The 23,774-nt window shown below is 37.9% G+C and overlaps 1 protein-coding gene across 7 annotated transcripts in view; it reads left to right on the top strand.

Annotated features, from left to right (window-relative positions):
• The window catches only part of KIAA0586 (KIAA0586 ortholog), a 114,329-nt gene extending 94,979 nt beyond the window's left edge, over positions 1–19,350 (top strand). For 5 of the 7 annotated variants that reach the window (XM_086709646.1, XM_086709648.1, XM_086709642.1 and 2 more), the window contains 2 exons: positions 11,255–11,320; positions 19,006–19,350. In XM_086709646.1, coding sequence (XP_086565772.1) covers positions 11,255–11,320; positions 19,006–19,157 — 218 coding nt within the window. In that variant the 3' untranslated portion in view covers positions 19,158–19,350. The remainder of the gene's footprint in view (positions 1–11,254; positions 11,321–19,005) is intronic. The other 2 variants (XM_086709645.1, XM_086709643.1) reach the window with 1 other exon arrangement.
• Positions 19,351–23,774: the final 4,424 nt, after the last annotated feature.

The following is a 23,774-nucleotide window of genomic DNA, read 5'->3' as shown; positions in this document are numbered from 1 at the left end:
ATCAAGATGGGAGATGGTAGTGGCATGGGCCCCGGTGGGGGTGTCACAGTGGTCACGTTCCGGTTCTATATATTGATGGTATACCTGATAGAATTACTGAAGAATGAGTTCATTTCAAAAATTATTTATTAAAGTGGATCAGATGTGTAGTGTAGTAGATAGCACAGGCAAGGATTAATTACTCCTAAGTTTCCAAAAGTTACCGGGTGAATGATGGTGTCATTTACTGGGAAGACTGAGGTGAAAACCAGTCATTCTGCATAGGGCATGTGAAGTTTGAGAAGCCTAATAAATCTCCAAGTGAAGAATCGGGTTGGCAGTTTGTTATTTGAGCTCAGGGAAGAGGTTGGGACTGGGGTTGTAAATCTGAGAGTTGATTGTGTGGACTCTATTTAAAGCTGTGGGTATGGAGGAGATGACCTAAGGACTGAGTACAGAAAGGGAAGAGAAGCATCCCAGGTTTAAGATCCCGACACTTTCAAGATTTAAAGAGAGAAATGAGAGGGAGCCAGCAAAAGGGAAATTAGACCGAACAGATGATCACCCCACAGTATAGGGAACATGCTAGTTTGCTATACATTTTACAGCTGGAAAGCACTAATTATTCTTTCTGTGTTAACATTCACCTTTCCATAACTTCTCACTATTGGTTCTAGTTTTGTCCTATTGGGTGTTAGGTCTTTCAGTGGGACAGTGTTTCAAGTTTTTGATGGCAGCAATCATAATCCAAAGTCTGTGTGTTATGTTCCTTTTACTCTTCCTTATATAATATTGTTCCCAAGCTCCTTACTAATTTGACCATACTCCCGTCAGTATGTCTTGTGTAAAGTTTTGCTGGGATAGAACCCAGTCATCACCAAGTATGGTAGATCTGTTTCTTCCCCAAACACACAACAATGAAACCAACATTTGTCAGGTGCTTTACAGATGACAAAGAAGTCTCATGTAGCGTAGCTCTCATTCTCACAGCAAACTTGTGAATATGTACAGATGTTTTTCTTCTTATTGTTGTTACTTTTATTATACAGTTGGGAAAGCAGAGGTTCGGAGAGGTTAACCTCACTTCTCTTAGATTATCTCAATGTTTACAGACGTTATTAAATACTGTTGCTCGATACTGTGGTTTCCAGTGTTCCAATAAAACCGACCAAGAGGGGCGCCTGGGTGGCGCAGTCGGTTAAGCGTCCGACTTCAGCCAGGTCACGATCTCGCGGTCCGTGAGTTCGAGCCCCGCATCAGGCTCTGGGCTGATGGCTCAGAGCCTGGAGCCTGTTTCCGATTCTGTGTCTCCCTCTCTCTCTGCCCCTTCCCCGTTCATGCTCTGTCTCTCTCTGTCCCAAAAATAAATAAACGTTGAAAAAAAAATTTAAAAAAAAAAAAAAAAAAACCGACCAAGAGTTTTTTTCAGTGACTTGATATCAAGCTAAGTTTTCTGCCTTCTGCAGGTGTGCAGTTGATTTTTTAAGCATAACATTTTTCAACCTTAGTATTATCTTGAGAAATTTGTCAACTGTTCTCTCCTGTATACATTTTTGCTCCCCTCTTGTCTATTATCCACTCAAAGCAAGAGTGATCTTTTAAAAATATGAGTCAGATCACATGACTCCCAGCTCAGAAACCTCCAAAGACTTCTTTTTGCATCAGAATAAAGTCCAGACTGCTCACTTTGACCTAAAAGACCCTGCATGATTTGGCCCTTGTCTTACTCTCTGAAATCATGTCAAGATCTATTTATGAAGTAAAACTTTTTAAATGTAATTACTTGTTTTTTTCTTAGAAAATTTATGCCAATTCATTATGCTGATATCTTTATATATATAAGCATCCCATTAAGGTAGAAATGGGCAGATTCTGAAGAAGTGTGAAAATAATTATCGGTACGCCTAATAATAGAAATGGTAACAACCTATTTTTTTTTCATAAGCTAACCCAGGGTCTAACAAATACATTTACTGATAAGCCCAAGACAAACTGCCTCTGTTAATCATTATGTGAGAGAGTTGATTCCATGTGCTGAGAAAAATTTTAACAAAGTTTTAGCAGAACTGACACATTTATTCTTAATTTCCTCTATGTAACACTTCAATAAATAACCCTTTTTAGTTTTTCCTTTCCTGCTTTTTGCAGGGGAATTCAGCTTGTAATATAAGCAGAGACCGATTTCTTGGATTTGATGAGTAAATTTAGTCAAAATGGTCAGTTATCCAGCACGATTGCCACACACTAATTTAGACCTAAAAAAAAAAAAAAAAAGGTGTGAATGTGTATGCAGCAGAGAGCAAGGGGAAATGCATATGGCTGGAAATGCTTACGACGGCATCAGCCTCCACACACCAAGTTGTTACCCACTTCTGTTTCTCTGGTCTACTTCAGAATTACCTTGCCAGGGATGAAAGATCTCATGCAACAGGAAAGTTATCTCTAAGTGTTTGACCTCAGTTTTTAGGGCAGGAAGAGTTAGTGAAAAGTCTGGAAATACAGCCCATGTAAATTGGAAATGTGAGCTGTGTCTCAGGTGCAACATTAATTTTCACAATTCTGTGAAACCTCATTGTTTTTTGTTACAAATGTACAAAACAAAACAGGATTACTTCATTATAAGATATGTTCAAACATGTGCATGAAAATACTGTTATTTTCAGCTTCCTCGATAGGCTCCTATCCATCACCAAAGAATGATGATTACAGGTAGAAGGCTTTCTTGGGTGTATTTTGTAATTAGTGGTAAATGCAGAGGCCCAAGTTGTGCTGGGATTTCCAGTAGGGGGGGGGGGCGGAGAGGCGGGAGGATGCAGCTGTGAATTATTTTAAGCTAGAATGCTATATACTATGTTTTCAAATACCAGAACAAATTACTCTGTTGTGCAACACATAGAAGTCTTTAAGTGAAATGTCATTGCCAAAAAGGTGCCCTAAAATCTAATTGTTATTCTCGGTTGTACTTGTCAACTGGCACTTTTTAGTGTGAGGAGATTCACACAGTCAGGTTAGGGAGAATGCTGGCTCTTTTTCCCCGTGAATATAATTGCCATAATACTTCCCATGTAATGAAGTCAGAAAAAATTATTTAGGTAGAAATGTACTTCTGAGAACCTTGTGATTATTGCCTTTTGTGTCATTCTGCCTACATCAAAACAAATCAGACTTAGGAAGTCATGGAAATACTACGTTGGGTATTTTCTAATCGCTGCATCAGCACGAGCAGTCACTCTCTAGGTTTTCCAGTTTCTTGAAAGAGATTACCCTATGTTCATAACACTTTGTAGGAAACAGCACAAAATTAGTTTCTATGTCCCCATGTATTTCTCTTGGTGTCACAAAAGTATATATTATATAAATGAAATATTTGTCTTAGACAGAAAGGCTCGTTCACCAAACTACAATTAATGAATACAAGAATTAGAAATCAAAACTTTGTTTAGTCTGAGAAAAAACAATTCTTTAAACTGTAACCACATGGCTGTTTCTTGTTTGCATCAACTCTGGGTGACTGTTATTGTCTTCTGTGAATTCTCTGGGGCAGGGGCCTGACTTTGTTGAATGAGCCAATTGTTTTCCTTTGTGTTGCCCATCTAGTAAGTTCCCATCTGGTTTGTATCAGACTGTTTTCACAGCCAACAACTGCTGCCTTCTCTATATCCTGACACTTCAGGGCCCCACGCTATCAAAGCACGGCTGCGATGGCCTTGCTGGCAGGGCCTATACAGCTGTGCCTCGCAGCTTGGAGCTATTACCCAGAGTGATGGTAACGTAGAACTTGGACTGGCCCTTATTCCCATTGGTGTCGTGTGTACAGTGAGCAGGAGTCCACCCTACCCCCCCACCTCCTCCCCCCAAAAACTTACTAGTCAACAGAAAGTCCTTAAAGCTCTAATTTTAGGATCTGGAATGGTGGTGTTTTTATTTTCTAGTGGCTTCCTGGATTTGAAAGCTCATTTTTCATTCTTTCACTCTTTTTCAAAAGGTACCCGGCCTGGCCTTGGGGAAGTAAACTGGTCACCATGTCACATTTAATTTTTGTTTTCAAATTTAGTTAGGAATGGCTAGATATGGCAAAAATCTGCTATAAAATCTACACAGATAATACGGTGTCATTTTAGTGATCGTCACAGGCTGTAATATGGAGAAGTTTTTTTTTTTTATTTTTTTTTTAACGTTTATTTATTTTTGAGACAGAGAGAGACAGAGCATGAATGGGGGAGGGTCAGAGAGAGGGAGACGCAGAATCCAAAACAGGCTCCAGGCTCTGAGCTGTCAGCACGGAGCCTGACGCGGGGCTCCAACTCACAGACCGCGAGATCATGACTTGAGCCGAAGTTGGCCGCTCAACCGACTGAGCCACCCAGGTGCCCCTGGAGAAGTTTTCATATTTAGGAAGGATCTCCATCTCGGAAAACAGATGTTCTGTATGCAAACTGTAGAAGCACTTGGGTTCAAAGTGCTTAGTAACTATTAGGGAGTTACTTTGCCTCCAGTTTTGTTAGCCATCAGATGTCACTTACAAGAATGGGATAACAGTGACCTTTTGTAACAATCTGTGGCCGTGTGTCATTAAAGTTGTACGAGTTATTGTTCAATAAGAGTTGAGTTTTTTTTATTTCTTTATTTTTTTATTTTTTTATAAATGTTATTTATTTATTTTTGAGACAGAGAGAGACAGAGCATGAACGGGGGAGGGGCAGAGAGAGAGGGAGACACAGAATCTGAAACAGGCTCCAGGCTCTGAGTGTCAGCACAGAGCCCGATGCGGAGCTTGAACTCACGGACCGCGAGATCATGACCTGAGCTGAAGTCGGACGCTTAACCGACTGAGCCACCCAGGCGCCCCAAGAGTTGTGTTTAAATGTAGCTCTGATGTCACATTGCTTCATAAAGTGTAACAGCAAAACTCTTTTGCACCAAAAAAGAATTAAATGACTTTTACAGAAGGTATTAATGTTTTAGAAATGTTTTCAAGATTAGGTAAAATGGTATTAGTTTATGATTTCAAATACATTGAGTAGCTAATTGTCACAGAGCATCAAGTATCCCGTAAGTAGTAAGTCCTGTGGAGTCCCAACTACAGCAACAACAACAACAAAATTCACCTTCCGCTTCTGAATAATTTCAGCTCCCTGGTATTTCAAGGTTTTAAGAAAAGAAACAGAAAGGAATTTGTCTTGGTCATTAGCAGTATGGCCTGTGAGTTAGCAACTATTCACTTGGTGTTAACGGCTGGTAAAATTAGTTATTTGGCTGTTCCAATTGTTGGAAAACAGTTCAAAACTGTGAAGCAATCACCTTTCAATTGCTGAAACTAATCTACTGGGTTTTGTTTTGTTTTGTTTTGTTTTTTCAATTTCAACAGAAGTATAGTATATACACAGAGAAATACACATAGCATGAGTGTACAGCTGAAAGAATTTCCCAAAACGAAGCTCACTTGTGTAATCCATACCCAGCTCGGGGAAACAGAACATCGCCAGCACCCCACCCCCCAACAGCCCCCTCATGTTGCCTTTGTTACAGCCTCCACCCCTCAAGGATAACCACCGTCCTGTGACTAGTCCTCTTAGTTTTCTACTGTAAATAAATGAAATCACACAGAATGTACGGCTTCTTTCACGAGGCAAGCCTATTGTAATTTTTAAGATTCTTTTTGTTTTCAAACCATTACGGCATGCTTTTATAAAGAATTATCTGACAGGAATTTGTTTTAGTAGCTGTGTCACAGGCTATTCAACCAACAGGAAGTGCACCGTAGATAAAATTGTCTACTCTAACTCTCAGTTCTCAACCAAATTTTAATGCTGGAATGTTCCTCTAGACATTCCTGCCCCTAAAAGGTAGGAACTCTGTCATAACACCACACAGCAATACATGCAAGTACTTAAATGGTTTTTAGTGAGCTTTAATAATTAAATGTATGTCATTCAAATAAAGCTTGGTCTGCATTCAGGTAGGTAGGTCATCTATTTTTTAAATTACCAGTCACCTCCTTGGCAGTTGACTATAAGCTTTTACGCTGCCAAGATATGATTTCTAAAATGCTATTATTGGAGAGAATGGTATACATGTTAGATAGGCGGCCAATGAGTAACTTAATCTGGCCAGATTATTTGTTTAAAAGGTGTTAATTTCTTTTTATATTTTTTTAACTACTCTAATAATGGTCCCTTTTTTCCCCAGTGAACTCAAATTGGTATACAACATCCAGGTATTCTAAACATTATTCATTTTAGATTTCTCCATATTAGCTTTTGTTTCATATTCTGGATGGCACCCATTTAAAAAACTCTTGCTTTGTGGGCTAAAAAATTTATTATTTGACGCCTTCAACTTTATATCCTTAACAGCCATATAGTGCCATGCAGTTTTCTTAAATAATCCATAGAGAATTTATTTAAAATCATAATCTAAAATAATAATGTATAGATTTAAGTATTGCTGTAGTGGTGATTCTTACTAAAGGTAGTATTAGGGGCGCCTGGGTGGCGCAGTCGGTTAAGCGTCCGACTTCAACCAGGTCAAGATCTCACGGTCCGTGAGTTCGAGCCCCACGTCGGGCTCTGGGCTGATGGCTCAGAGCCTGGAGCCTGTTTCCGATTCTGTGTCTCCCTCTCTCTCTGCCCCTCCCCCGTTCATGCTCTGTCTCTCTCTGTCCCAAAAATAAATAAACGTTGAAAAAAAAATTTAAAAAAAAAAATAAATAAAATAAAAAAAAAAAAATAAAAATAAAGGTAGTATTAAAAACCAAAAGATAAACTTTCAAGCCAATAATAAAAAAATTGTAAATACAAGAGTACAAACATTGTAAAGCCCGGGTTGCTATCCTTTTAAATACCACCTTGTGAAATACAATAACATGTAATAAAAAGAAAGAAAAGAATTATAACAATGTGGCCTCCTTTCAAGTGGGCACCATGTAGCTACAAGATTTTGAGTGCCCATTTAGATAAAAAGCTGAAGTATTGAACTAAGGTGAGTGTTTGGGAGAAGCATAGTATACAAGTGCTACCATAGCCTAGTAACCAGTGTGTGTCCTCATTTAAAGCTTTTTCAGCAGTGTCCCTGCTTTCCCAGCCTTGGGTTCCATTTCAGATCACTTGTTTTGATGTCATGATATCTTTAAACATTTAGATAAAGGTTAACACATTTAAAAGGATAAATTATATGCTTAGGTTATTTGTGACTCAATTTTTTATTTAGCTTTATCCACTGCTAAGTTCCATAGAAATTTGTAGATCAAATATTTGGAAAATTTCCCTTCTCAGCCTTTGACTTAAATACCAATGAGTGTTATGTTTCTTCACTTTTGAGCAGTAGGATGAGGAAGTGTAAGAGACAACAAGTTTGGGAAGCAGTTTTAAATCACGTTGGCCAGGGTATACAGTGTGTTTGAATCCTCACCTGCAAGGCACAGTACTCACCTTTTCAGTGAACCCCCTCACCCAGCAAGTGTGAATTATGAGGCAGCTACTTGTTAAAGGGACAGATGACAATAGATGACTCTGATACTGAGATAGTGACTTTTTTATTTTATTTTATTTTATTTTATTTTATTTTATTTTATTTTATTTTATTTTTTTACTGTTAGGAGAAATTATTATAGGAATCAAGACTGTCTCCCACTTTGGGCAGAGTTTTGTTTACATTTATAATATCAACCACACATAGTAGGTACCATCTGTGTATACTTCCTGTATGTGAGGTACTCTGCTAAGAGCCATCATCAACCCGGTTAGGTAGATCATACTATTCTCATTATGTATCTGAGGAACCTGAGGCTCGGAGACTTGATGTATTTTGCCCTAGAACACATAGCTAATAGATGACAGAACTGGGAATCAAATGCAGTCCAACTCTGAAAGCAAAGGCTGTGCTCTTAAATCTTAAAACATTATACTATGTTTCCTTCCTTGGTAATTTTCTTAAAAGTAGTAGAGAGAATTTCTGATTGTTCTGACAGGTCTCAATATCTGAAGACATAGCCTAGTAGAAGAGTATGAAAAAGTTGGGAGGTGATGAAAGAACTGTTTTGCTTTGGGCTCAGTCCCTCTTACTAATATGTCACCTTGATTTGTCAGTTAATCTTTCTGAATCTTGATTACCATCTTAGCAAGGATAAGACGATCTCGGGGATCCCTTGCAGCTCTACTGCTGTAATATATGAGCAGCAAAGTTGCTTTTTCTTTAACAAAAATCTCCCTGTCCAAAACTATTTCGAAATAATCACAAGCCACAAAATAATAAAACTACCATTTGTTGAGTAATAAATGTCAGCACTGCTCTGTTATTTACATATATAATCTGTGTTAATGATCATAAGAAACCCATGAGATAGAAGAAGAAATTGAAGCACAAAATGGTAATATCCCACCAAGTGGTGGTATTTCTCCCAGGGGTCACAGCTAGCCCCCATTGGTACGGTGATTTGCATTCAGGCAGTTTAGCTTCCAGGTTTGTGCTCTTAGCTACTGGCTTACAGCTGACTCTTGAATATCGTGTCTGCTTGTCAGTTACTTGCAACTTTTTTTTTTTTTTTTATCTTTCATACTACAGTGTAGACTGAATAGAATAAAATGGGCGTTTTTTTTTTTTTTTCCAGAAAATGACTTCTAAAAGATCACAGAGTAGTATATCCGTATGATATAAAGGTTTCAGAAACATTGGTCGGCTGGCTATTTCTTGAACAACTATACATAAAGGACTGAATTAGGCATCTTAGGGAAAATAAGGAAGAATAATGGAGGCAAACCATTTATTTTTTCTTTTCTTTTATGAAAATCCCAGCGCTGCAGTAAATCACTTCAGCCTATGAAATGACTTACTGAAGGCACATCTTAAAAATAATAACAGATTTAGCATATTATTTCCATTTGGATGTTTTTACTAACGCTGCTTTGTTGGATATAAAGAAATGACTTAAGTATGCTTTGGTTTGGAGTAATGAAACAGTTATTCTTTTTTGAGTTAAAATTCATTGTTTTAATAAAGCAGAAATAAGCTGTTGTTTTTGTAAGTTTCAGGAAAATGTTTTTGTTAAGCAAAGAATCTGAATATTAGAAAACATACTCCTTTTTATTGCAAAGACTATGCAGTGTATAAAATTCACATTTAGGTTGTTAAGAATTCCGAGGTGTTTCATTGCAGCGGCAAGTCCCATTGAGGGAGAACACCTCCTTTGGAGGGTGGACCTATCAGAATGGAAGGGAGGCCTTGTTAGAAAAAGCCCCAAAAGCGATTCAGATTTTCCCTTCTCCCTACCCCAATCCTGTTGAAAATCGCTGTTTAGAAGAGGTTTCACAGCTCCTTTCTCCAAAGCCAGCCAGGTACAATATATAGCACTTTCTTAAAGAGAATAAAAAAAGAAGGCACTAGAACAAGAAGAGGCAAAGAGAAGTTACCAAGAATAGAAGAAGAATTTGAGTTACAGAATGGAAACATTAACAGCTAGAAGTGGTATGATGTTAACAGGCAGAGAGCTCAATTAATTGTTAGTCTTTAAAATCCCTTATACTTGAGGTAGAACAGGAGTATTAATTGGGAGATTTGCTCACTACTGTCAACTCTGTAGTTTTGTCTTTATGGTTAAAGAGGATTAAGACTGTCTTACTCTTCCTTGTGGTTTTTACAACACCTCCTATAATAATGATGGACACATAAAAAAAAATTTTAATGGAATCCTAGCTAGACCTATGGTAGATCTCCTTTTTCTTTTCTTAGTTTCTACCCAGCTCTGTTTGGTATAAAAGGGGATGACGTTGCTTTTTCTTACTATAACACAATAGAGAAGTTTAAATTCTGGGCCTTGAAGCAATCACTTCAGAGCAGGCTGCCACTTAATTTTACTTGCTACACACACACACACACACACACACACACACACACACACACACACGAAGTGGTTCTTCAACGGAAGGGGCCTCTGAGGTGGGACTGATTGGTACCATTGTGGCCACCTTTGTACTATAGGTGCTGTGTAAAATCGGAAAGGTAGCTGTAAAGGGGCCAAGCAGTAACCTCTCCCTCTTTCTCAGAAACTTAGAGGCAGAGTAGGAAGTGAAAATAGACAGTGTTTATATAGTAACATCATAATAAGCACTTTTCATACATGTAAAGATTATTTTAAAACAATATCAGAGTTGGATGTTTAATTTTGGTCTATTTGCAGATTGTCAATATAACAGATAACTTGTATTTGCCCACAATCTTACCTCATAAAACTATATTTTCTTCTAAAACCATTCTTTGTAAGCTTTTTTTCTTCATTCATCTGTATTACATTTAATTTTTTGACATACTTAATTTTTAGATTTCCAACAGGATGATTACAATAGCTGACATGAATGTTTGTCACCAGTGAGAATCTATTGCTTGCTTTAATCAATGATGCATTGCTTAAAATAATGTTCATTTAAATATCTTCTTCCAAATCCACTGAAATTTTTGTGAAGTAAAGGAAACTTGAGAGATGCTGATTTTTAGAGAAAACCAGAAAATACTGATTATACCATCTTTCAATTTTTTCCAAATCATTCTGCCCTAAAGATTTGTTTGAAATAACAAATATTGATAGTTATCGATTGTGTTGCAGAGCACAGGTTCACAGCATGCCATTAACACGGGCACAAGCCCTTGGTGCCCAGCGTGCCTTGTGGGCTAGAGAACCACATGTGCTACAGGTTTCTTTCTTCAGTTATTTAAGTTGACTTCATAACTCCCTAGCCATAGTTTTTCCCCAGCCTACTTCATTTTGATATTAAAATTCGGCTTTGGTGTAACAGTGTACTGGCCTTCTGTGTTCTCTGACAACATTACTGGCTGCTTCACATAGATTGTGTTGGGCAGGATGCCCCAGACTGGCCCAGGTGAAGGGAGATTCTAAACTTCTTTTTGTAACCATTAAATCCCTAAGTAAGAGAATCTGCAAAAACTTTTAACCTTGGAAGAAATGGTCCATGAGTTTCTCTTAGTTAATACAAATTGCAAATTCTCTAATGATTCTTCATTTCCCCCTTTCCCTCGTTTTTGATGCATAGAGAAAATAATCCATTAGGTAAGGTGGGTTTTTTTTTTTGATTGGTAATGATTAAAATTCAGCTGTTTGACTTCCTTTTTTATATTAAGGCCATTAGATCAGGCTTCTATTTACCTGGTTTTATGAGAGTAACTGTGGGAGTGCATGTAGTTTGTGTTCTTTTTAGTGAATAGGAAGGAATCATAGTTATTTCTAGGCCTAATGGATTTTCTTATGAAAAAAATTTCAATGTAGCTTCATCAGGTGATACGGATCGGACACAAATGGAGCCCAATCTGTACCTCGCATCTGTATTTACAGGTAAGATTTTTACATTAAAAGTTGTTGAACTTGGAGCTCTTCAGATTTTCCATTTTCTTATGCTTTCTTTCATAATAATCAGCACAGTTGAGATACTAATTACACCTTTTTAGATTCTTCTCAAATATCTGTAAACTCACCCCCGGTAATAGAACTCCCTGTGCTAAACTCAGCCCTGCAAAAAGCATAAGTTAGAGGACAGAAAAAAATGTTTCATTTCCCTTTGGAAAGTTTATAAAATGTTGAATTAAAAGGCTGCAGGTGTGGTATTCAGAGCACTAAGGATAGTACTCAAGATAATTCCATCTGGGGGAGGTTATTTGTTGGGACAGGACAGTGTTTAAACTTTGAAGTCAGTTTTAAACAAAGTGAAGCAGCTGGAACCTGGCATAAGAAGAAACAAACCTTTCACATTAACTATTGCTTTCTAGAGGAAAAAGAATTGGAGTTGTTTTTACAGGTGCCAATACATTTATTCTTCCTATAGGCACTGCTTTATCTGTATCCTAAATTATACATTTCAAAATAAGCATTTGTCAATTCATTTTAAAAACAGAAGCAATGGTAAACGTAAAACATGCAATAGGATTTCTATGTCTAGAACAGATTTTGGAATGAGACGAGGGCAGCATTTTAAATCACCCTTTTAAACATGAAAGTAAGACAAGAAGTGTTGAACAGGGACTAATTCTGGAAAGCACAGGTAAATAAGATATCACATACTGTACTTCACATCAAATGACCAGGCACCTTCTTCATATAGACTCGTAGTATTTGTTCTCAAGCACTGAAGCTATGGTGCTGCAAAATCTGTAGAGCCGGGGTAAGTATGTGAGGAGAATTGAATACAGCAGGATAGTTTAGCAGCTGCTTAAACAAGGAATTAAAGGGAGAGTAGATGAGCCCAGGGTGGACAGGAAAAATGCTTCAAGAGCTCAATAAAAATACAGCTGAAATACTGTAACATTTTCACAGACAGCTGGGAAGCAACTGCGTTGCTGGAACTCAGGGCTGATTTTAAAGACAGGATCTGGTCGCTGCGAATGTAAGCAAGCTGTTAAGGAGAAACCACAGACTGCTGAGGTGGAAGCCGATCAGTTTGGTTCAGCAATCATTGCAAGGCCCGCTGTGTGCTTACCATTATGCTAAAGCTTTGTAGAATGCGGAGGTAAATAAGACAAAGTCACTGTCCTGCTGAAGCACATGTTCAACAGGAACAGACCCACAAGCAAATAACGATTGAGATGATAAGGCCACAGATACTTACTGTGTACCTACTGTCCTAGTCAGACAGCAAAGACTAGAAGTCCCAGTCCATGCTCTTAAGGGGTATATTACTCAGAGCAAGTGACAGACTCATAAATAATTACAGTGCAGTTTGGTAAGTGCAAATTACCAAATTATCTTCAGAGAGAATAAGGCATCCACAATTAACAGGACAGGAATTCCTGTATTTCACCTCTAGTGCTGGAAAAACAGCTCAAAGAATGTGATTCACTTGCACATGGGGCTGGAATATCCTTTAAGTCAGTGGTTCTTAAATATTTGCGGGGCACCGATCCCTTTAGAGAACTGAAAGCTATGACCATCTGTTTCCCTCCCACACTGTACTTGTGTGAAAATAACTTCATAATTTTTCAGGGCATTCGCAGATCCCGGTCATTCATCCATGCTTAAGATCCTTTATGTACATGGATTAAAGACGATTACATTTGTTTCCTTTTTAATTTTACTTTTAAATTTGTAGTTTATAAGAAACCAATCTTTGTTTTCATGTAGAAAAACCCAAATCCAAACAATTTAAAGTCATTCAGCTATCTATTCATCATATCACAGAAGAATGCCACAGATTCGTATATATCACTTGTGCCTTGTGTGTTACTTAATCTGAATGAAGAGTTTGAGATGCTATACTCTTCTTCTATAAAGCTGTTAAAGAAACTTTTCCTTCTTTCTCTGCTTGTCTCATGTGTTAGGAGAGAATGCTTTGTTTGGATTCCTCTCAGTTTGCAAGTGACACAGATAGAATAATGGATTGCCAAATGTTTGAGGATTAGAGTCAGAATCTGAAACCTGCTGATGAAATGCATTATCTAAACCCAAAAAGCTTTTACAGCGTTAGGCATATTTTTAGAAATATACGTACAACATATAGGCAAAAATTTCTTTTGCACATAAAACACAACTTCATAGGGAAAATCTTAAGTGGGCATTAAAAATTCTATATTATTGGGGTGCCTGGGTGGCTCAGTCAGTTGAGCGTCTGACTCTTAATTTCAGCTCAGGTCACGATCTCAACGGTTCATGAGTTCGAACCCTGCGTCTGGATCTGCGCTAACAGTGCAGAGCCTATTTGGGATTCTCTCTCTCTCTCTCTCTCTCTCTCTCTCTGTTCCTCCCCCACTTGTGCTCACACACACTCTCTCTCTCTAAATAAATAAATAACTTTAAAAAATCCTGTATTATTACTTGTATTACTCAGAAAAAATTAGTTTTAACTTTTCTGTTCCTTAGTCTTAGAAATCTAATATCAAACAAAATTTTTTTATGAATTTGAAATATTATTAAAGCAAAAATAATTGAATTTCAAACATCTAAAAGATATATTAAAATATGTCTTAGGAAGCTTCAAATACACTGTCTGACTCAATGGTATCCCAGCTTAAATGTATGCCAAGTTAAATGACGTACATGGAATCAAGGAGTAGTCTCTTTAAAAAAAAACTCTGAAAACAGCTGTTGAAACAATTACGTCATAGAGTAACGACATGACTGTGGAAATTTTTAAAGTCAAACTTTAAAAGCATCAAACTACATTTAATATAGGTAGAAAATGTATGTTTGATTTAATGATGATTTATTAAGATATGATGTCTTTTTTCTTTAAAAAAAAAAAATTAAATTCTGTGAGGACCATAACTGGATATGAAGGTTACTGCTTTTGCCTGGTAACAGTCATCAAAGTGATTTTTAAAAATGCTCCCCGTCTAAAAGTTCTCTTTTAAAGTTCAAAACGACTGTTTAACCTGTGTAAATGAACACTTCAAAAAGTCTTTCCAAAATGCACATTTACAAACACTTTAGATAAAATGGTGCATTTTATTGACTCAACTCATTGACTAACACACAATTACTAGAGTTGAAATAGCATAACTATTTGGAGGCCTTCTGGAGCTATGGGGTTTTTTTCTTAGTGCATTTCACTGAAACATTTGTAATCCCCTCTAAAGCAGATTGCCTTTTTCAGTCCATCCTGAGGGCCATTGCCTCTTAGGATAGTTGTTTCCAGTTATGTAAAAGTAAGAGCTAATCCATTTTGAGTGCTTTCTATGTGCCAGCACTATACAGAACACTGCGTGTGCATTATCTCATTTAATCCTCATAAACCCCCCACTCCTGAAGAAGGTAACTCTTATCTTTAAAAGATGAGGAAACTAGGGTTTGCAGAAGTTACATAACTTTCCCAGAGTCTGTTATCACTCACTACCCCTCTTAGCCATCACCTATTTTTCTTTATAGCACTTATCACCTCCTGACATGTTCTATGTTTATTTCCTTACTTGTTTGTCATTTGCCCTACACTCAGCTGGAAGGTGGTGGCAGTGAGATCGGAGCTTTTGTTTTCTTCACTGCTGAATCTCCAGAATCTGGAATGGTGCCTGGCACATAGTCAGTGCTCAGTCGATATTTGTTGACTGGATAGATGGATGAGCCCAGCTCTGCCCTATTCCAGAAGCCTCACACTGACAATTTGGATGGGACAGTTCCCAAGTGACTGGACAGTAGATCTCATTTGGGCCCCAGACTTGACCTATCATAAAGGGACTTGAAAGCTTGAAACGTCATCACTGCTCCTCTCCTTGCCTGCCCCTCCCATTGCATATTACATCAATGGGATTTATTTTAACCACCTTTAAAAGTAATGTATTTTGGGTAATGAAGATACTTGATACAGGACAAAAAGCAATGAGTTACCTCAACACTGCCAGTTGTGAATTAATTAGATGAATTATAGTAGACTTGTTTTTTTTTTTTGTTTTTTGAAAACCATCTGTTACTTTGTGTGACTCTTCATTCTTGGGTCTCTTTCTACTTATCTCTCTGACATTCCCTTTTGTTTTTCTTTATTTTCTCTTCTTTCACCTTTCTTTGTCCTTCCTTATAGTTTTGTCTTCATTTCCCTTCTCTGTTTTCTCTCCTAGGTGATTACTGTTCTCATTATTCTAATTATTTTCTCTATATAGATGACTGCTAATTCTGTCTCTAAAACTGCCTTACAGTCTTTGGCACCTTTGATTCCAGTTGCCTGCTGGAAAAGTCCATTCACACATCTTATAGGCATCCACACTCATCAGGTATATAACTAATCCCAGTATCTCCACACCTCTGTATACCACCGTAGCCTCAAGCTTGTTTGTGTTCTTCTTACTGCCTATGTTAGTCAACTAACCCTGTAATTTCAGAGCCATACTCAATTCTTCATTAGTTCTGAGTCTCTCTCCAAAATACCTCTTTCCACTGGCAAGTATCATCAGTTTTTACATGGACTGTTTCCATAGATCTCTCTCCTCCCTCCTTATTTTCCACGCAGCTGTTGGAATTCTCTTTTCTAAACTGCATCTGGTCATCTTACTTCTGTCTTCAGAATCTTTTGTGACTCATCATCATTTACAGAACTTGACCCTGACCTTCCTTTACAGCCTTCCTCTCTCACCATTCATTCCTCCAATCCCATCAATACTTGGACAGCAGAACAGAGTTCCTTCAACATGCTGACTTTACATGGACTTAATTTTGTTCTCTTTTCCTTTTTCTTTTAAATCCTACTTCAACTGCTACTTCGACTTCATTTAAACTAAGTATCACTATACATGTCTGTCGCCACTCCTAGGTTATGAGCTTCTTGAGGATGAGGACTATTTCTTTTTCATCTGTGAATCTCTCAGCACCATCTCAGCTCCACACATACAATAGGCTAGTAGAGATGTTTAGCTAGTGAGAATATGGTTTGAAAAAACCCACTTTAATGTCTCTGGGCATCAGTCGCCTTGTCTGTCTCTCAGAATTACTGTCAGGATGAGAGAAGATGATGGGAACAAGATCTTTGTAAAATTTTGAATTGCTGTGTAAATATGAGGCATTAACTACAAAAAATAGCATAACTTTAGTGGCTGCAAATTTAATATGTTCTCTGAGACTTGTAAATTTCTTCAAGATCTGAAAAAAAAATAGTTATAGCTCTTGTTACATCATTGAGCAATTTAATCAGTAATTTACTGCACATAACAGAAAATAAAGGTACATATAAAGCAGTTTTGTGACATCAGATAACAGAGAAAAGACGAATATCTGGTATCAGTTTGATTTTTGACAGCTATGCAAGCAACTAAAGGAATGGATTTTTTCTGACTAATTGGGGGAAGATAACATTGAACATTGGGCTGAAAATTAATTTTGCTTTTGGCTTTAGTTATGCTCTGTTAGTTTTTACTTTATTGAGGAAGTAAGCTCTGATTTTAGATACTTCTCTTGGTTTTGTGCACACTGAATGTGGAGGCCGACACAGGGCTCAAGTCCATGACCTTGGGATCATGACCTGAGCCAAAACCAAGAGTCAGACGATCAACCAATTGAGCCACCCAGGTGCCCCTTTTGATCTTTTTCAAAAGCGGTTCTTATTGTGTCTTAATTTTAGTTTTTAGCATATCCCGACAAAGCTAAATTTCAAAAAGCCTTTTCTTATGTAAAAGTTTATTCTATTTAAGTTGACATCAAAATTGTTTTCTTCTTAAAAGATTATACTATGGTATTACAGTTTATGATGTTGCTATAATGATGCCAAATCTTATTACCTTACCCTCTTTTATTAAAAAAAAAATGAATTCGACACAAGTAACAAAAAGGAATGGTATAATATTAAAAGCCTTTATAAGACTTCCTAAAATGAAAGGAATTTGGCTTTTACAAGTATTCCGATTTTCTTGGACAGCTGTGATTGAGTCATCATTGAAATCTCCAGAACTGTCTACTTTTACTGTGGTCCCTATAAAAATGTAACAGAGAATCCACTTTACTACTGTGAAAACTACTTGAAAAATATAAAGGAGCTTTAGAAAAATGACTACGACTCTTGACTCACAGATTTCTCTAAGATTGTTAAAGATAATTTGTTTTTAAGACACTTATTATTCTTAGGTATATATGGTAAGACCATAAAATTTGAAATGAGGATCTTTGTGGTCTTAAATAATACCAAGTTGGCATTCTTCATATTCTTAGGCAGTGTGCTTTAAACGTAAAGAAGTGAATTAGGGTATAGGCAGATAGACGACATTTACAGTCAAATCTGGATTTTTTTTTTTTTAACATACTAATGAATTCTTCATCCCCGACTGGGTCTCCTCTGCCACCAGCTAGCTTCTATATTGCCTCCCACTAGTCTCAATCCACGGGGTGGAAGCTTTTTTTTGTATTTGGCTAAATGTAGAGATAATGAAGAAAAGTCTATTTTACAAGGAAAAATGCTTTCCAAAGTCAAATGTCAATGATATTTGAATGATCACTTTATTATTTTTTCTTTTGATGTTGCTTTCCTTCTATCACTTCTGTTAGCTAATAGCACAGCACTCTTAGACACTCAGAAATGAGCATTAATGACATGAGTTGAGTGTCCATTTTTTAGGAGTAGGAAAAAGAGTGAAGTGCCTTGGAAACCTTTGACTTCAGATGGTTTTCAGATGGTTCACATCATGGCTTTAAAAAAAAAAAATCACGTTCTTTTTGTAACTTTAATAGCAAACCCTTATTTTAGGGCTGTTCCAGTGTGTTTTTGAATTGGGCTTCACTGTTTACTTGATGGTAATTGTAGTGATAGTACTATATTAAATAGTACCGTCCAGTGGTGCTGGTAACTCTTAGTTTTTGAGCACTTACTAAGTGCCGAGCTCTGTTGTCAAGCTCTTTACTGAGACTATTCTATCCTCATTACACGCTGCAAGGTCGGTACTATTAACATAGGAGAACTGAAATTCTGAGTGTGAAACATTTTGTCAAGGTTACTCAGTAAGAGGGTAGGTCTAGGCTCTCACCCTACTTGGTCTTGCCTGGCATCTGTCATGTGTACCACAACTTTTGGCATTTGGGTACTGTCTTAGTCCACTCTGGCTGCCGTAACAAAACACTACCAACCAGGTGGCTTATAAACAACAGAAATTTTATTTCTCACGGTTCTGGAGGCCAGGGGTCCAAAATCAAGTCGCCTCTTCCTGGTTCATAGTGATTGCCTTCTCATGGTGGAAGGGGCTAACAGGCTCTCTTTTATAAATTCTATTTGTGAGGGCTGCACCTTCATGACCTAAGTACCTCCCAAGCCTCCACCTCCTAATACTATGACTATAGTGTAGTCATGTCAGGCATTAACATTTCACCATATGAATGTTGCAGGGGAGGGCATAAAAGTTGAGATTGTAACATACTTTTAAAATGTGGTCTATAATTGTCTAGGGGTGGGAGCGGAAAGAGGGAAGGTGTGGTTCATTTCGGACAAGTTCTGAGCTCCTTGAGAAAAGAAATGACCTCATATGCAATCCTTGTTTTGATCCCCCCCGTATTATTTAAGAAAGTTTAAAACACATAAATGCTCAGGACATGCTTATTTAGCTGAATGAGTTTCTCCTTTTTTACAGGTGGTAAAACAGTCCCACTTTTCACTTCACAGACGTCACCTGCCAAGATGTCTGTGACGCTGCCCGCGGTGAAGCCGGAGGACTGCTCTCAGTCTCTGAGCGTTAGCAACATCCAGGGGGACACGGAGTCCTCAGGAGCAGATACCTTCTGAAAGGGAAGTGAGAACCAGCATAATACTTGTGCCACTGGTTTTGAAGTCATTTTTCTCTGGCGTAAAACCATGTCTCCTACTATTTTGGTTTTTGAGCATATTCTGAAAAATGATTTCTAATTTTTTGTTAAAGTAAAAAGCATAATTTGGGTACTTCGGTAAAATTTTTAAATAAAGCAATTTAAAATATGAATCATTGTGAGTCTGAGTTGTTTCTTAGAATCCTGAGGCAGCATGGAATAGTGGAAAGAGCATGACTTGACATCTAAGAATTTATTCTGTGGGTATAAATTATCTCTAATTATGAAATGATGTTACTCAAGGCTGTTCATACCAATTTTTTAATAACCACAAATAATTGGCAGCAATCTAATGCCTATCAATAAGAGCCTAACTAAAAAAGTAATGGCAAATCTATACAATGGAATACTATGTAGTACAAAAAAGAACCGTAAACGTTTATGTGTCCATGTGGAATTGTCTCTGAGAAATATTGTTAAAATGAAAAAAACCGTGTCATTCAAAATGGGGTGGGGAAGAATCCAAATAGATGGTGTGTACACACACATAAACTCACATACATATATTTGCTTATGTATGCATTAAATATCCTTGGAAGAATCCATGAGAAACTGCTGTTTGTCTCCAGGGAGAGGGATTGAGTAGCCGGGTGATAAGCTCATTGATGGAGTCGAGGATGACTGAAGCCTCTGTGTATTTGAACTTCAGTTGTGACAGGAAGAAATTATGAGTGAGGTTTACTTTTTATATACCTTATAAACCTTTCTACTTTTTAAACCTGTGAAATGTGATTAGATTACCTTTCAAAGCACAAATCTATAAAATTAAAAGAGGGGCGCCTGGGTGGCGCAGTCGGTTAAGCGTCCGACTTCAGCCAGGTCACGATCTCGCGGTCCGTGAGTTCGAGCCCCGCGTCGGGCTCTGGGCTGATGGCTCAGAGCCTGGAGCCTGCTTCCGATTCTGTGTCTCCCTCTCTCTCTGCCCCTCCCCCGTTCATGCTCTGTCTCTCTCTGTCCCAAAAATAAATAAACGTTGAAAAAAAAATTTTTTTTTTAAAAATAAAATTAAAAGAAAGCAAAAGGGTAACTTTGAAATACATAGGTCCCAGTTCCGCTTTCTTCATGCTCTATGATAGGGGCACCTTAGCCCCTCTTCATGGCTGCCCGGGTAAATGGGCTTAATACTTGTGTTGCAGGATAATGGGGATTATCGATAATGTGGGGAGTGGTGCTCAGCACAGTGCCTGGCACCAGATAAGAGCTCAGTCATGGTAGGTGTCATTATCTGGAGGAATTTAAGCATCTTGCACTAGAGGGTAAGCTCAATGAGAGGGGTTGCCTAGGATTAGCAAAAAAGAAAACTTGTCTCCCTGAACATTTTTTTTTCTTTCACAACTGAAGGTCAAACACATGGTAAGCATGGTCATCCTTGATTTTCCTCAGCATTTTTGTAGGTTACTTAGTGGGTCTCAGCGCTGGCTGCACATTAGAGCCTCTGGGAGCTTTAAAAATGCCTGCGTTGTGTTCTCAGGGATTCTGATCTCATTGATCTGGGATAGGGCCTGGGCATTGGTATTCAAAAATAAAAAAGACCTTCCCAGGTGATTAAAATGTATATTCAAGGTTAAGAACTACTCAAGAGCAATAAAGAATTCCTTAATCTTCTAGTAGGTTCCACTGCCTGGGGAATTTAGGAAGAGTTGGAGGATTTCTTCTCAATGAAGACAGAAGCTGCAAGAACACATGGAAATGGGTCAGCCTTCTGCACACGTTTCTTTTTTTTTTTTTTTTTAATTTTTTATTTATTTTTAAGACAGAGAGAGACAGAGCATGAGTGGGGATGGGGCAGAGAGAGAGAGGGAGGGAGACACAGAATCTGAAGCAGGCTCCAGGCTCCAGCCTGATGCAGGGCTCGAACTCACGAACCGCGAGATCATGACCTGAGCCGAAGTCGGATGCTCAACCGACTGAGCCACCCGGGCACCCCCGCACACGTTTCTTTTGTCAGGTCCTCAAGCTTCTCTCAGATATTTGGTTACTGAAATGCTTTTTAGGTTTCACTTTAGAACCTATTTTTCTTTGGAATAACCTTTTGGACAGTTCTGCTTGTAATGGTTCCCATTAAACAAATAGAAGAAAAATTCTATTCTCTGGATCATAATTCATATTTGATATTCATCTACAAATCTCTGGATAGGGTGAACACTACTTAATTTTAAACATTACCCCCCGGTTTCTGGTTTTTACAGCTTCTTTTTGAGAAGGATGTTTTTGAATTTTAGCAAAAGCATTTTTTAAAGGTGTTGGTAGTTTTCCCCCTCTAACCATAGGAAACTCGGCTTTTCTAAATTTTAGGGTAGAGGTATAATCTTTTATTTATTCCATTCCTTGTTTACGTGAACTTTTCAAGTAAAAAAGTTCAAGTTTCGTGTCTGCTCATCAGTATTTTTTTTTTTTTATGGGATTATTTCTGGCTAGTGTTACTCTGTATATTCCTCTCCCACCACCTCAAACCTTTTGGAATAACCTATGTGTGTAAAGTAAATTAAATGGCATTTTTGATGTTCTAAGCTTTGAAAAACTTCACTTTATAATTTCCAACTTCTAGAATGAACGTTTCAGGAGACATGCTACTAAGAGGCAGACTCTGTCAAGATCAAGGCTGTGAATATTGCTGGGCTTACGTGCCTTAACACCAGGATAGCAGGCATTCAAAATGTTCCCTTGGTATACATCCTAAAATAAATTTACTTTTTGTGCACACTAATGGAATCGTACATAAATGTTTTGATTTTCAAAGGATGATTAGCTCAGTGTATTTCTTATCACTTGCCTAGTCCTGGTCTCTTAATTTTGCTTTTTAAATGCTAAACATGTATTTAGATCAGTTTTATGGCTTTTCTATGAAAAACTCAAAATGTTTTTCTGTCAAATTAATGAAATAGTTCATGGTGGATTACCATCCCTAATCCAAGAATAATTCTGCTGTTGAAACATTTTTATCTTTTAAAAAATTGCCCTGAGGGCGCCTGGGTGGCGCAGTCGGTTAAGCGTCCGACTTCAGCCAGGTCACGATCTCGCGGTCCGTGAGTTCGAGCCCCGCGTCAGGCTCTGGGCTGATGGCTCGGAGCCTGGAGCCTGTTTCCGATTCTGTGTCTCCCTCTCTCTCTGCCCCTCCCCCGTTCATGCTCTGTCTCTCTCTGTCCCAAAAATAAATAAAAACATTGAAAAAAAAAATTAAAAAAAAAAAATTGCCCTGATGTTCTGGTATTTCCTAATAGATGAGTAACTTGAACAATAGTGGGAGCCGAATCCTTAGTATTTCTGTGATATTGCTGAGAAATCCCACGGAAATACTGCTTTCTACCATACGTTCCTATGTGTGCTGTTTAACAAAAATTAACTATGAAGAGCATTGGGCATGCAGTGTGGTAACAATACTTATGGACCAGGCTGGGCAGCCATATAAGGATTTGTCATCCTAGGGTATGAAGGTTGAACACAACCTTCTAGATTCTTCTAATATAGAATCATCATTTAGTCATCACACTTCGGTTGCCCTCTTAAAGACTATCTTGAAAATGCATTGGAGAAAGACAAACAGGATCATTATTATGAGAAATCCCATCATTATAGTTGTAGAAAAGTTCAGAAGGCCAGTTTTTTTCATGTGACCTAGCCCGTGCCGGGAGAATAGACTCCAAGTCTCAGACTGTCAAACCTTTGAGAATAATCAGCATGTGTCTGTCTTTTCTAAAGACATTTTTTTTCTTGTCCTGAAGTGTTTACCTAGAAACAATAGGAAATATAGCCAGAGTGCAGATGCCCCCCGTTGTGAGGCCAATAAATATTGTAAAACTGTGTAATGGTCCATTAATTGCCAAGGGAGCAAGCAAATCAAAGCTCTTTTCCTGGGTCTCTGTGATGTGTATGGTCTCATTTTTAATTTCAGCCATTGTGAAGGATAAGTCCCTGATGCATCTCTCGAATTCAGGGAGCCCTAACCAAGGTAAAATCCCCTCAAACTCCTCTGACTTCTGGAAGGTCACGCCTTTGAGACCTCTGAAGAGACCCAGATGGTCGGGACTAAACAGGATTTAAAACTTCGTAGTAGCCAGTAAGAAATCCCAAGAACAGTATACACAGAAGTCACAGATAAAGAGCAGGCCTGGTGCTACATAATTGATATGATCTATACATAGAGTTGAAAGTGTATGTCTTTTCCCCTGAATTATGATGACAGTGGTAACTCTTTCAGTCGACACTTTGTAGCATACTTTTTCTGAACAAGGGCATTTTTCCTTTCTATGTTTCACAAGGTGTTACCTTAAGAGTTAGTATGTAAGTTGTAATATAGGAGGTATTTCTACTGTTGTTGTATGGGATTTCTCGGTGAGCTTGCTGTGTATTTTTATTTCCTTTGGTCATTTTCTCCAACAGTTGCATGGGTCCTGAAAGTACCATAGACACCCAGGATTATTTGAAGAGCTGATTGATTTTGCTCTTTGGATAAAATATTGGCTGTGTGTAATTCTATAGAGCAACCAGCCTGAGTGTCTGGGTCTGGAAATATTTGCTGTATGTTCTAAAGTATAGA

This window comes from Puma concolor, chromosome B3 (genome assembly GCF_028749965.1).
Source record: "Puma concolor isolate L17-30 chromosome B3, mPumCon1.1.hap2, whole genome shotgun sequence".
Classification (NCBI taxonomy): Eukaryota; Metazoa; Chordata; class Mammalia; order Carnivora; family Felidae; genus Puma; species Puma concolor.
Note: the sequence above shows the minus strand (reverse complement) of the source record. Positions and strands in the feature narration are given on the sequence as shown.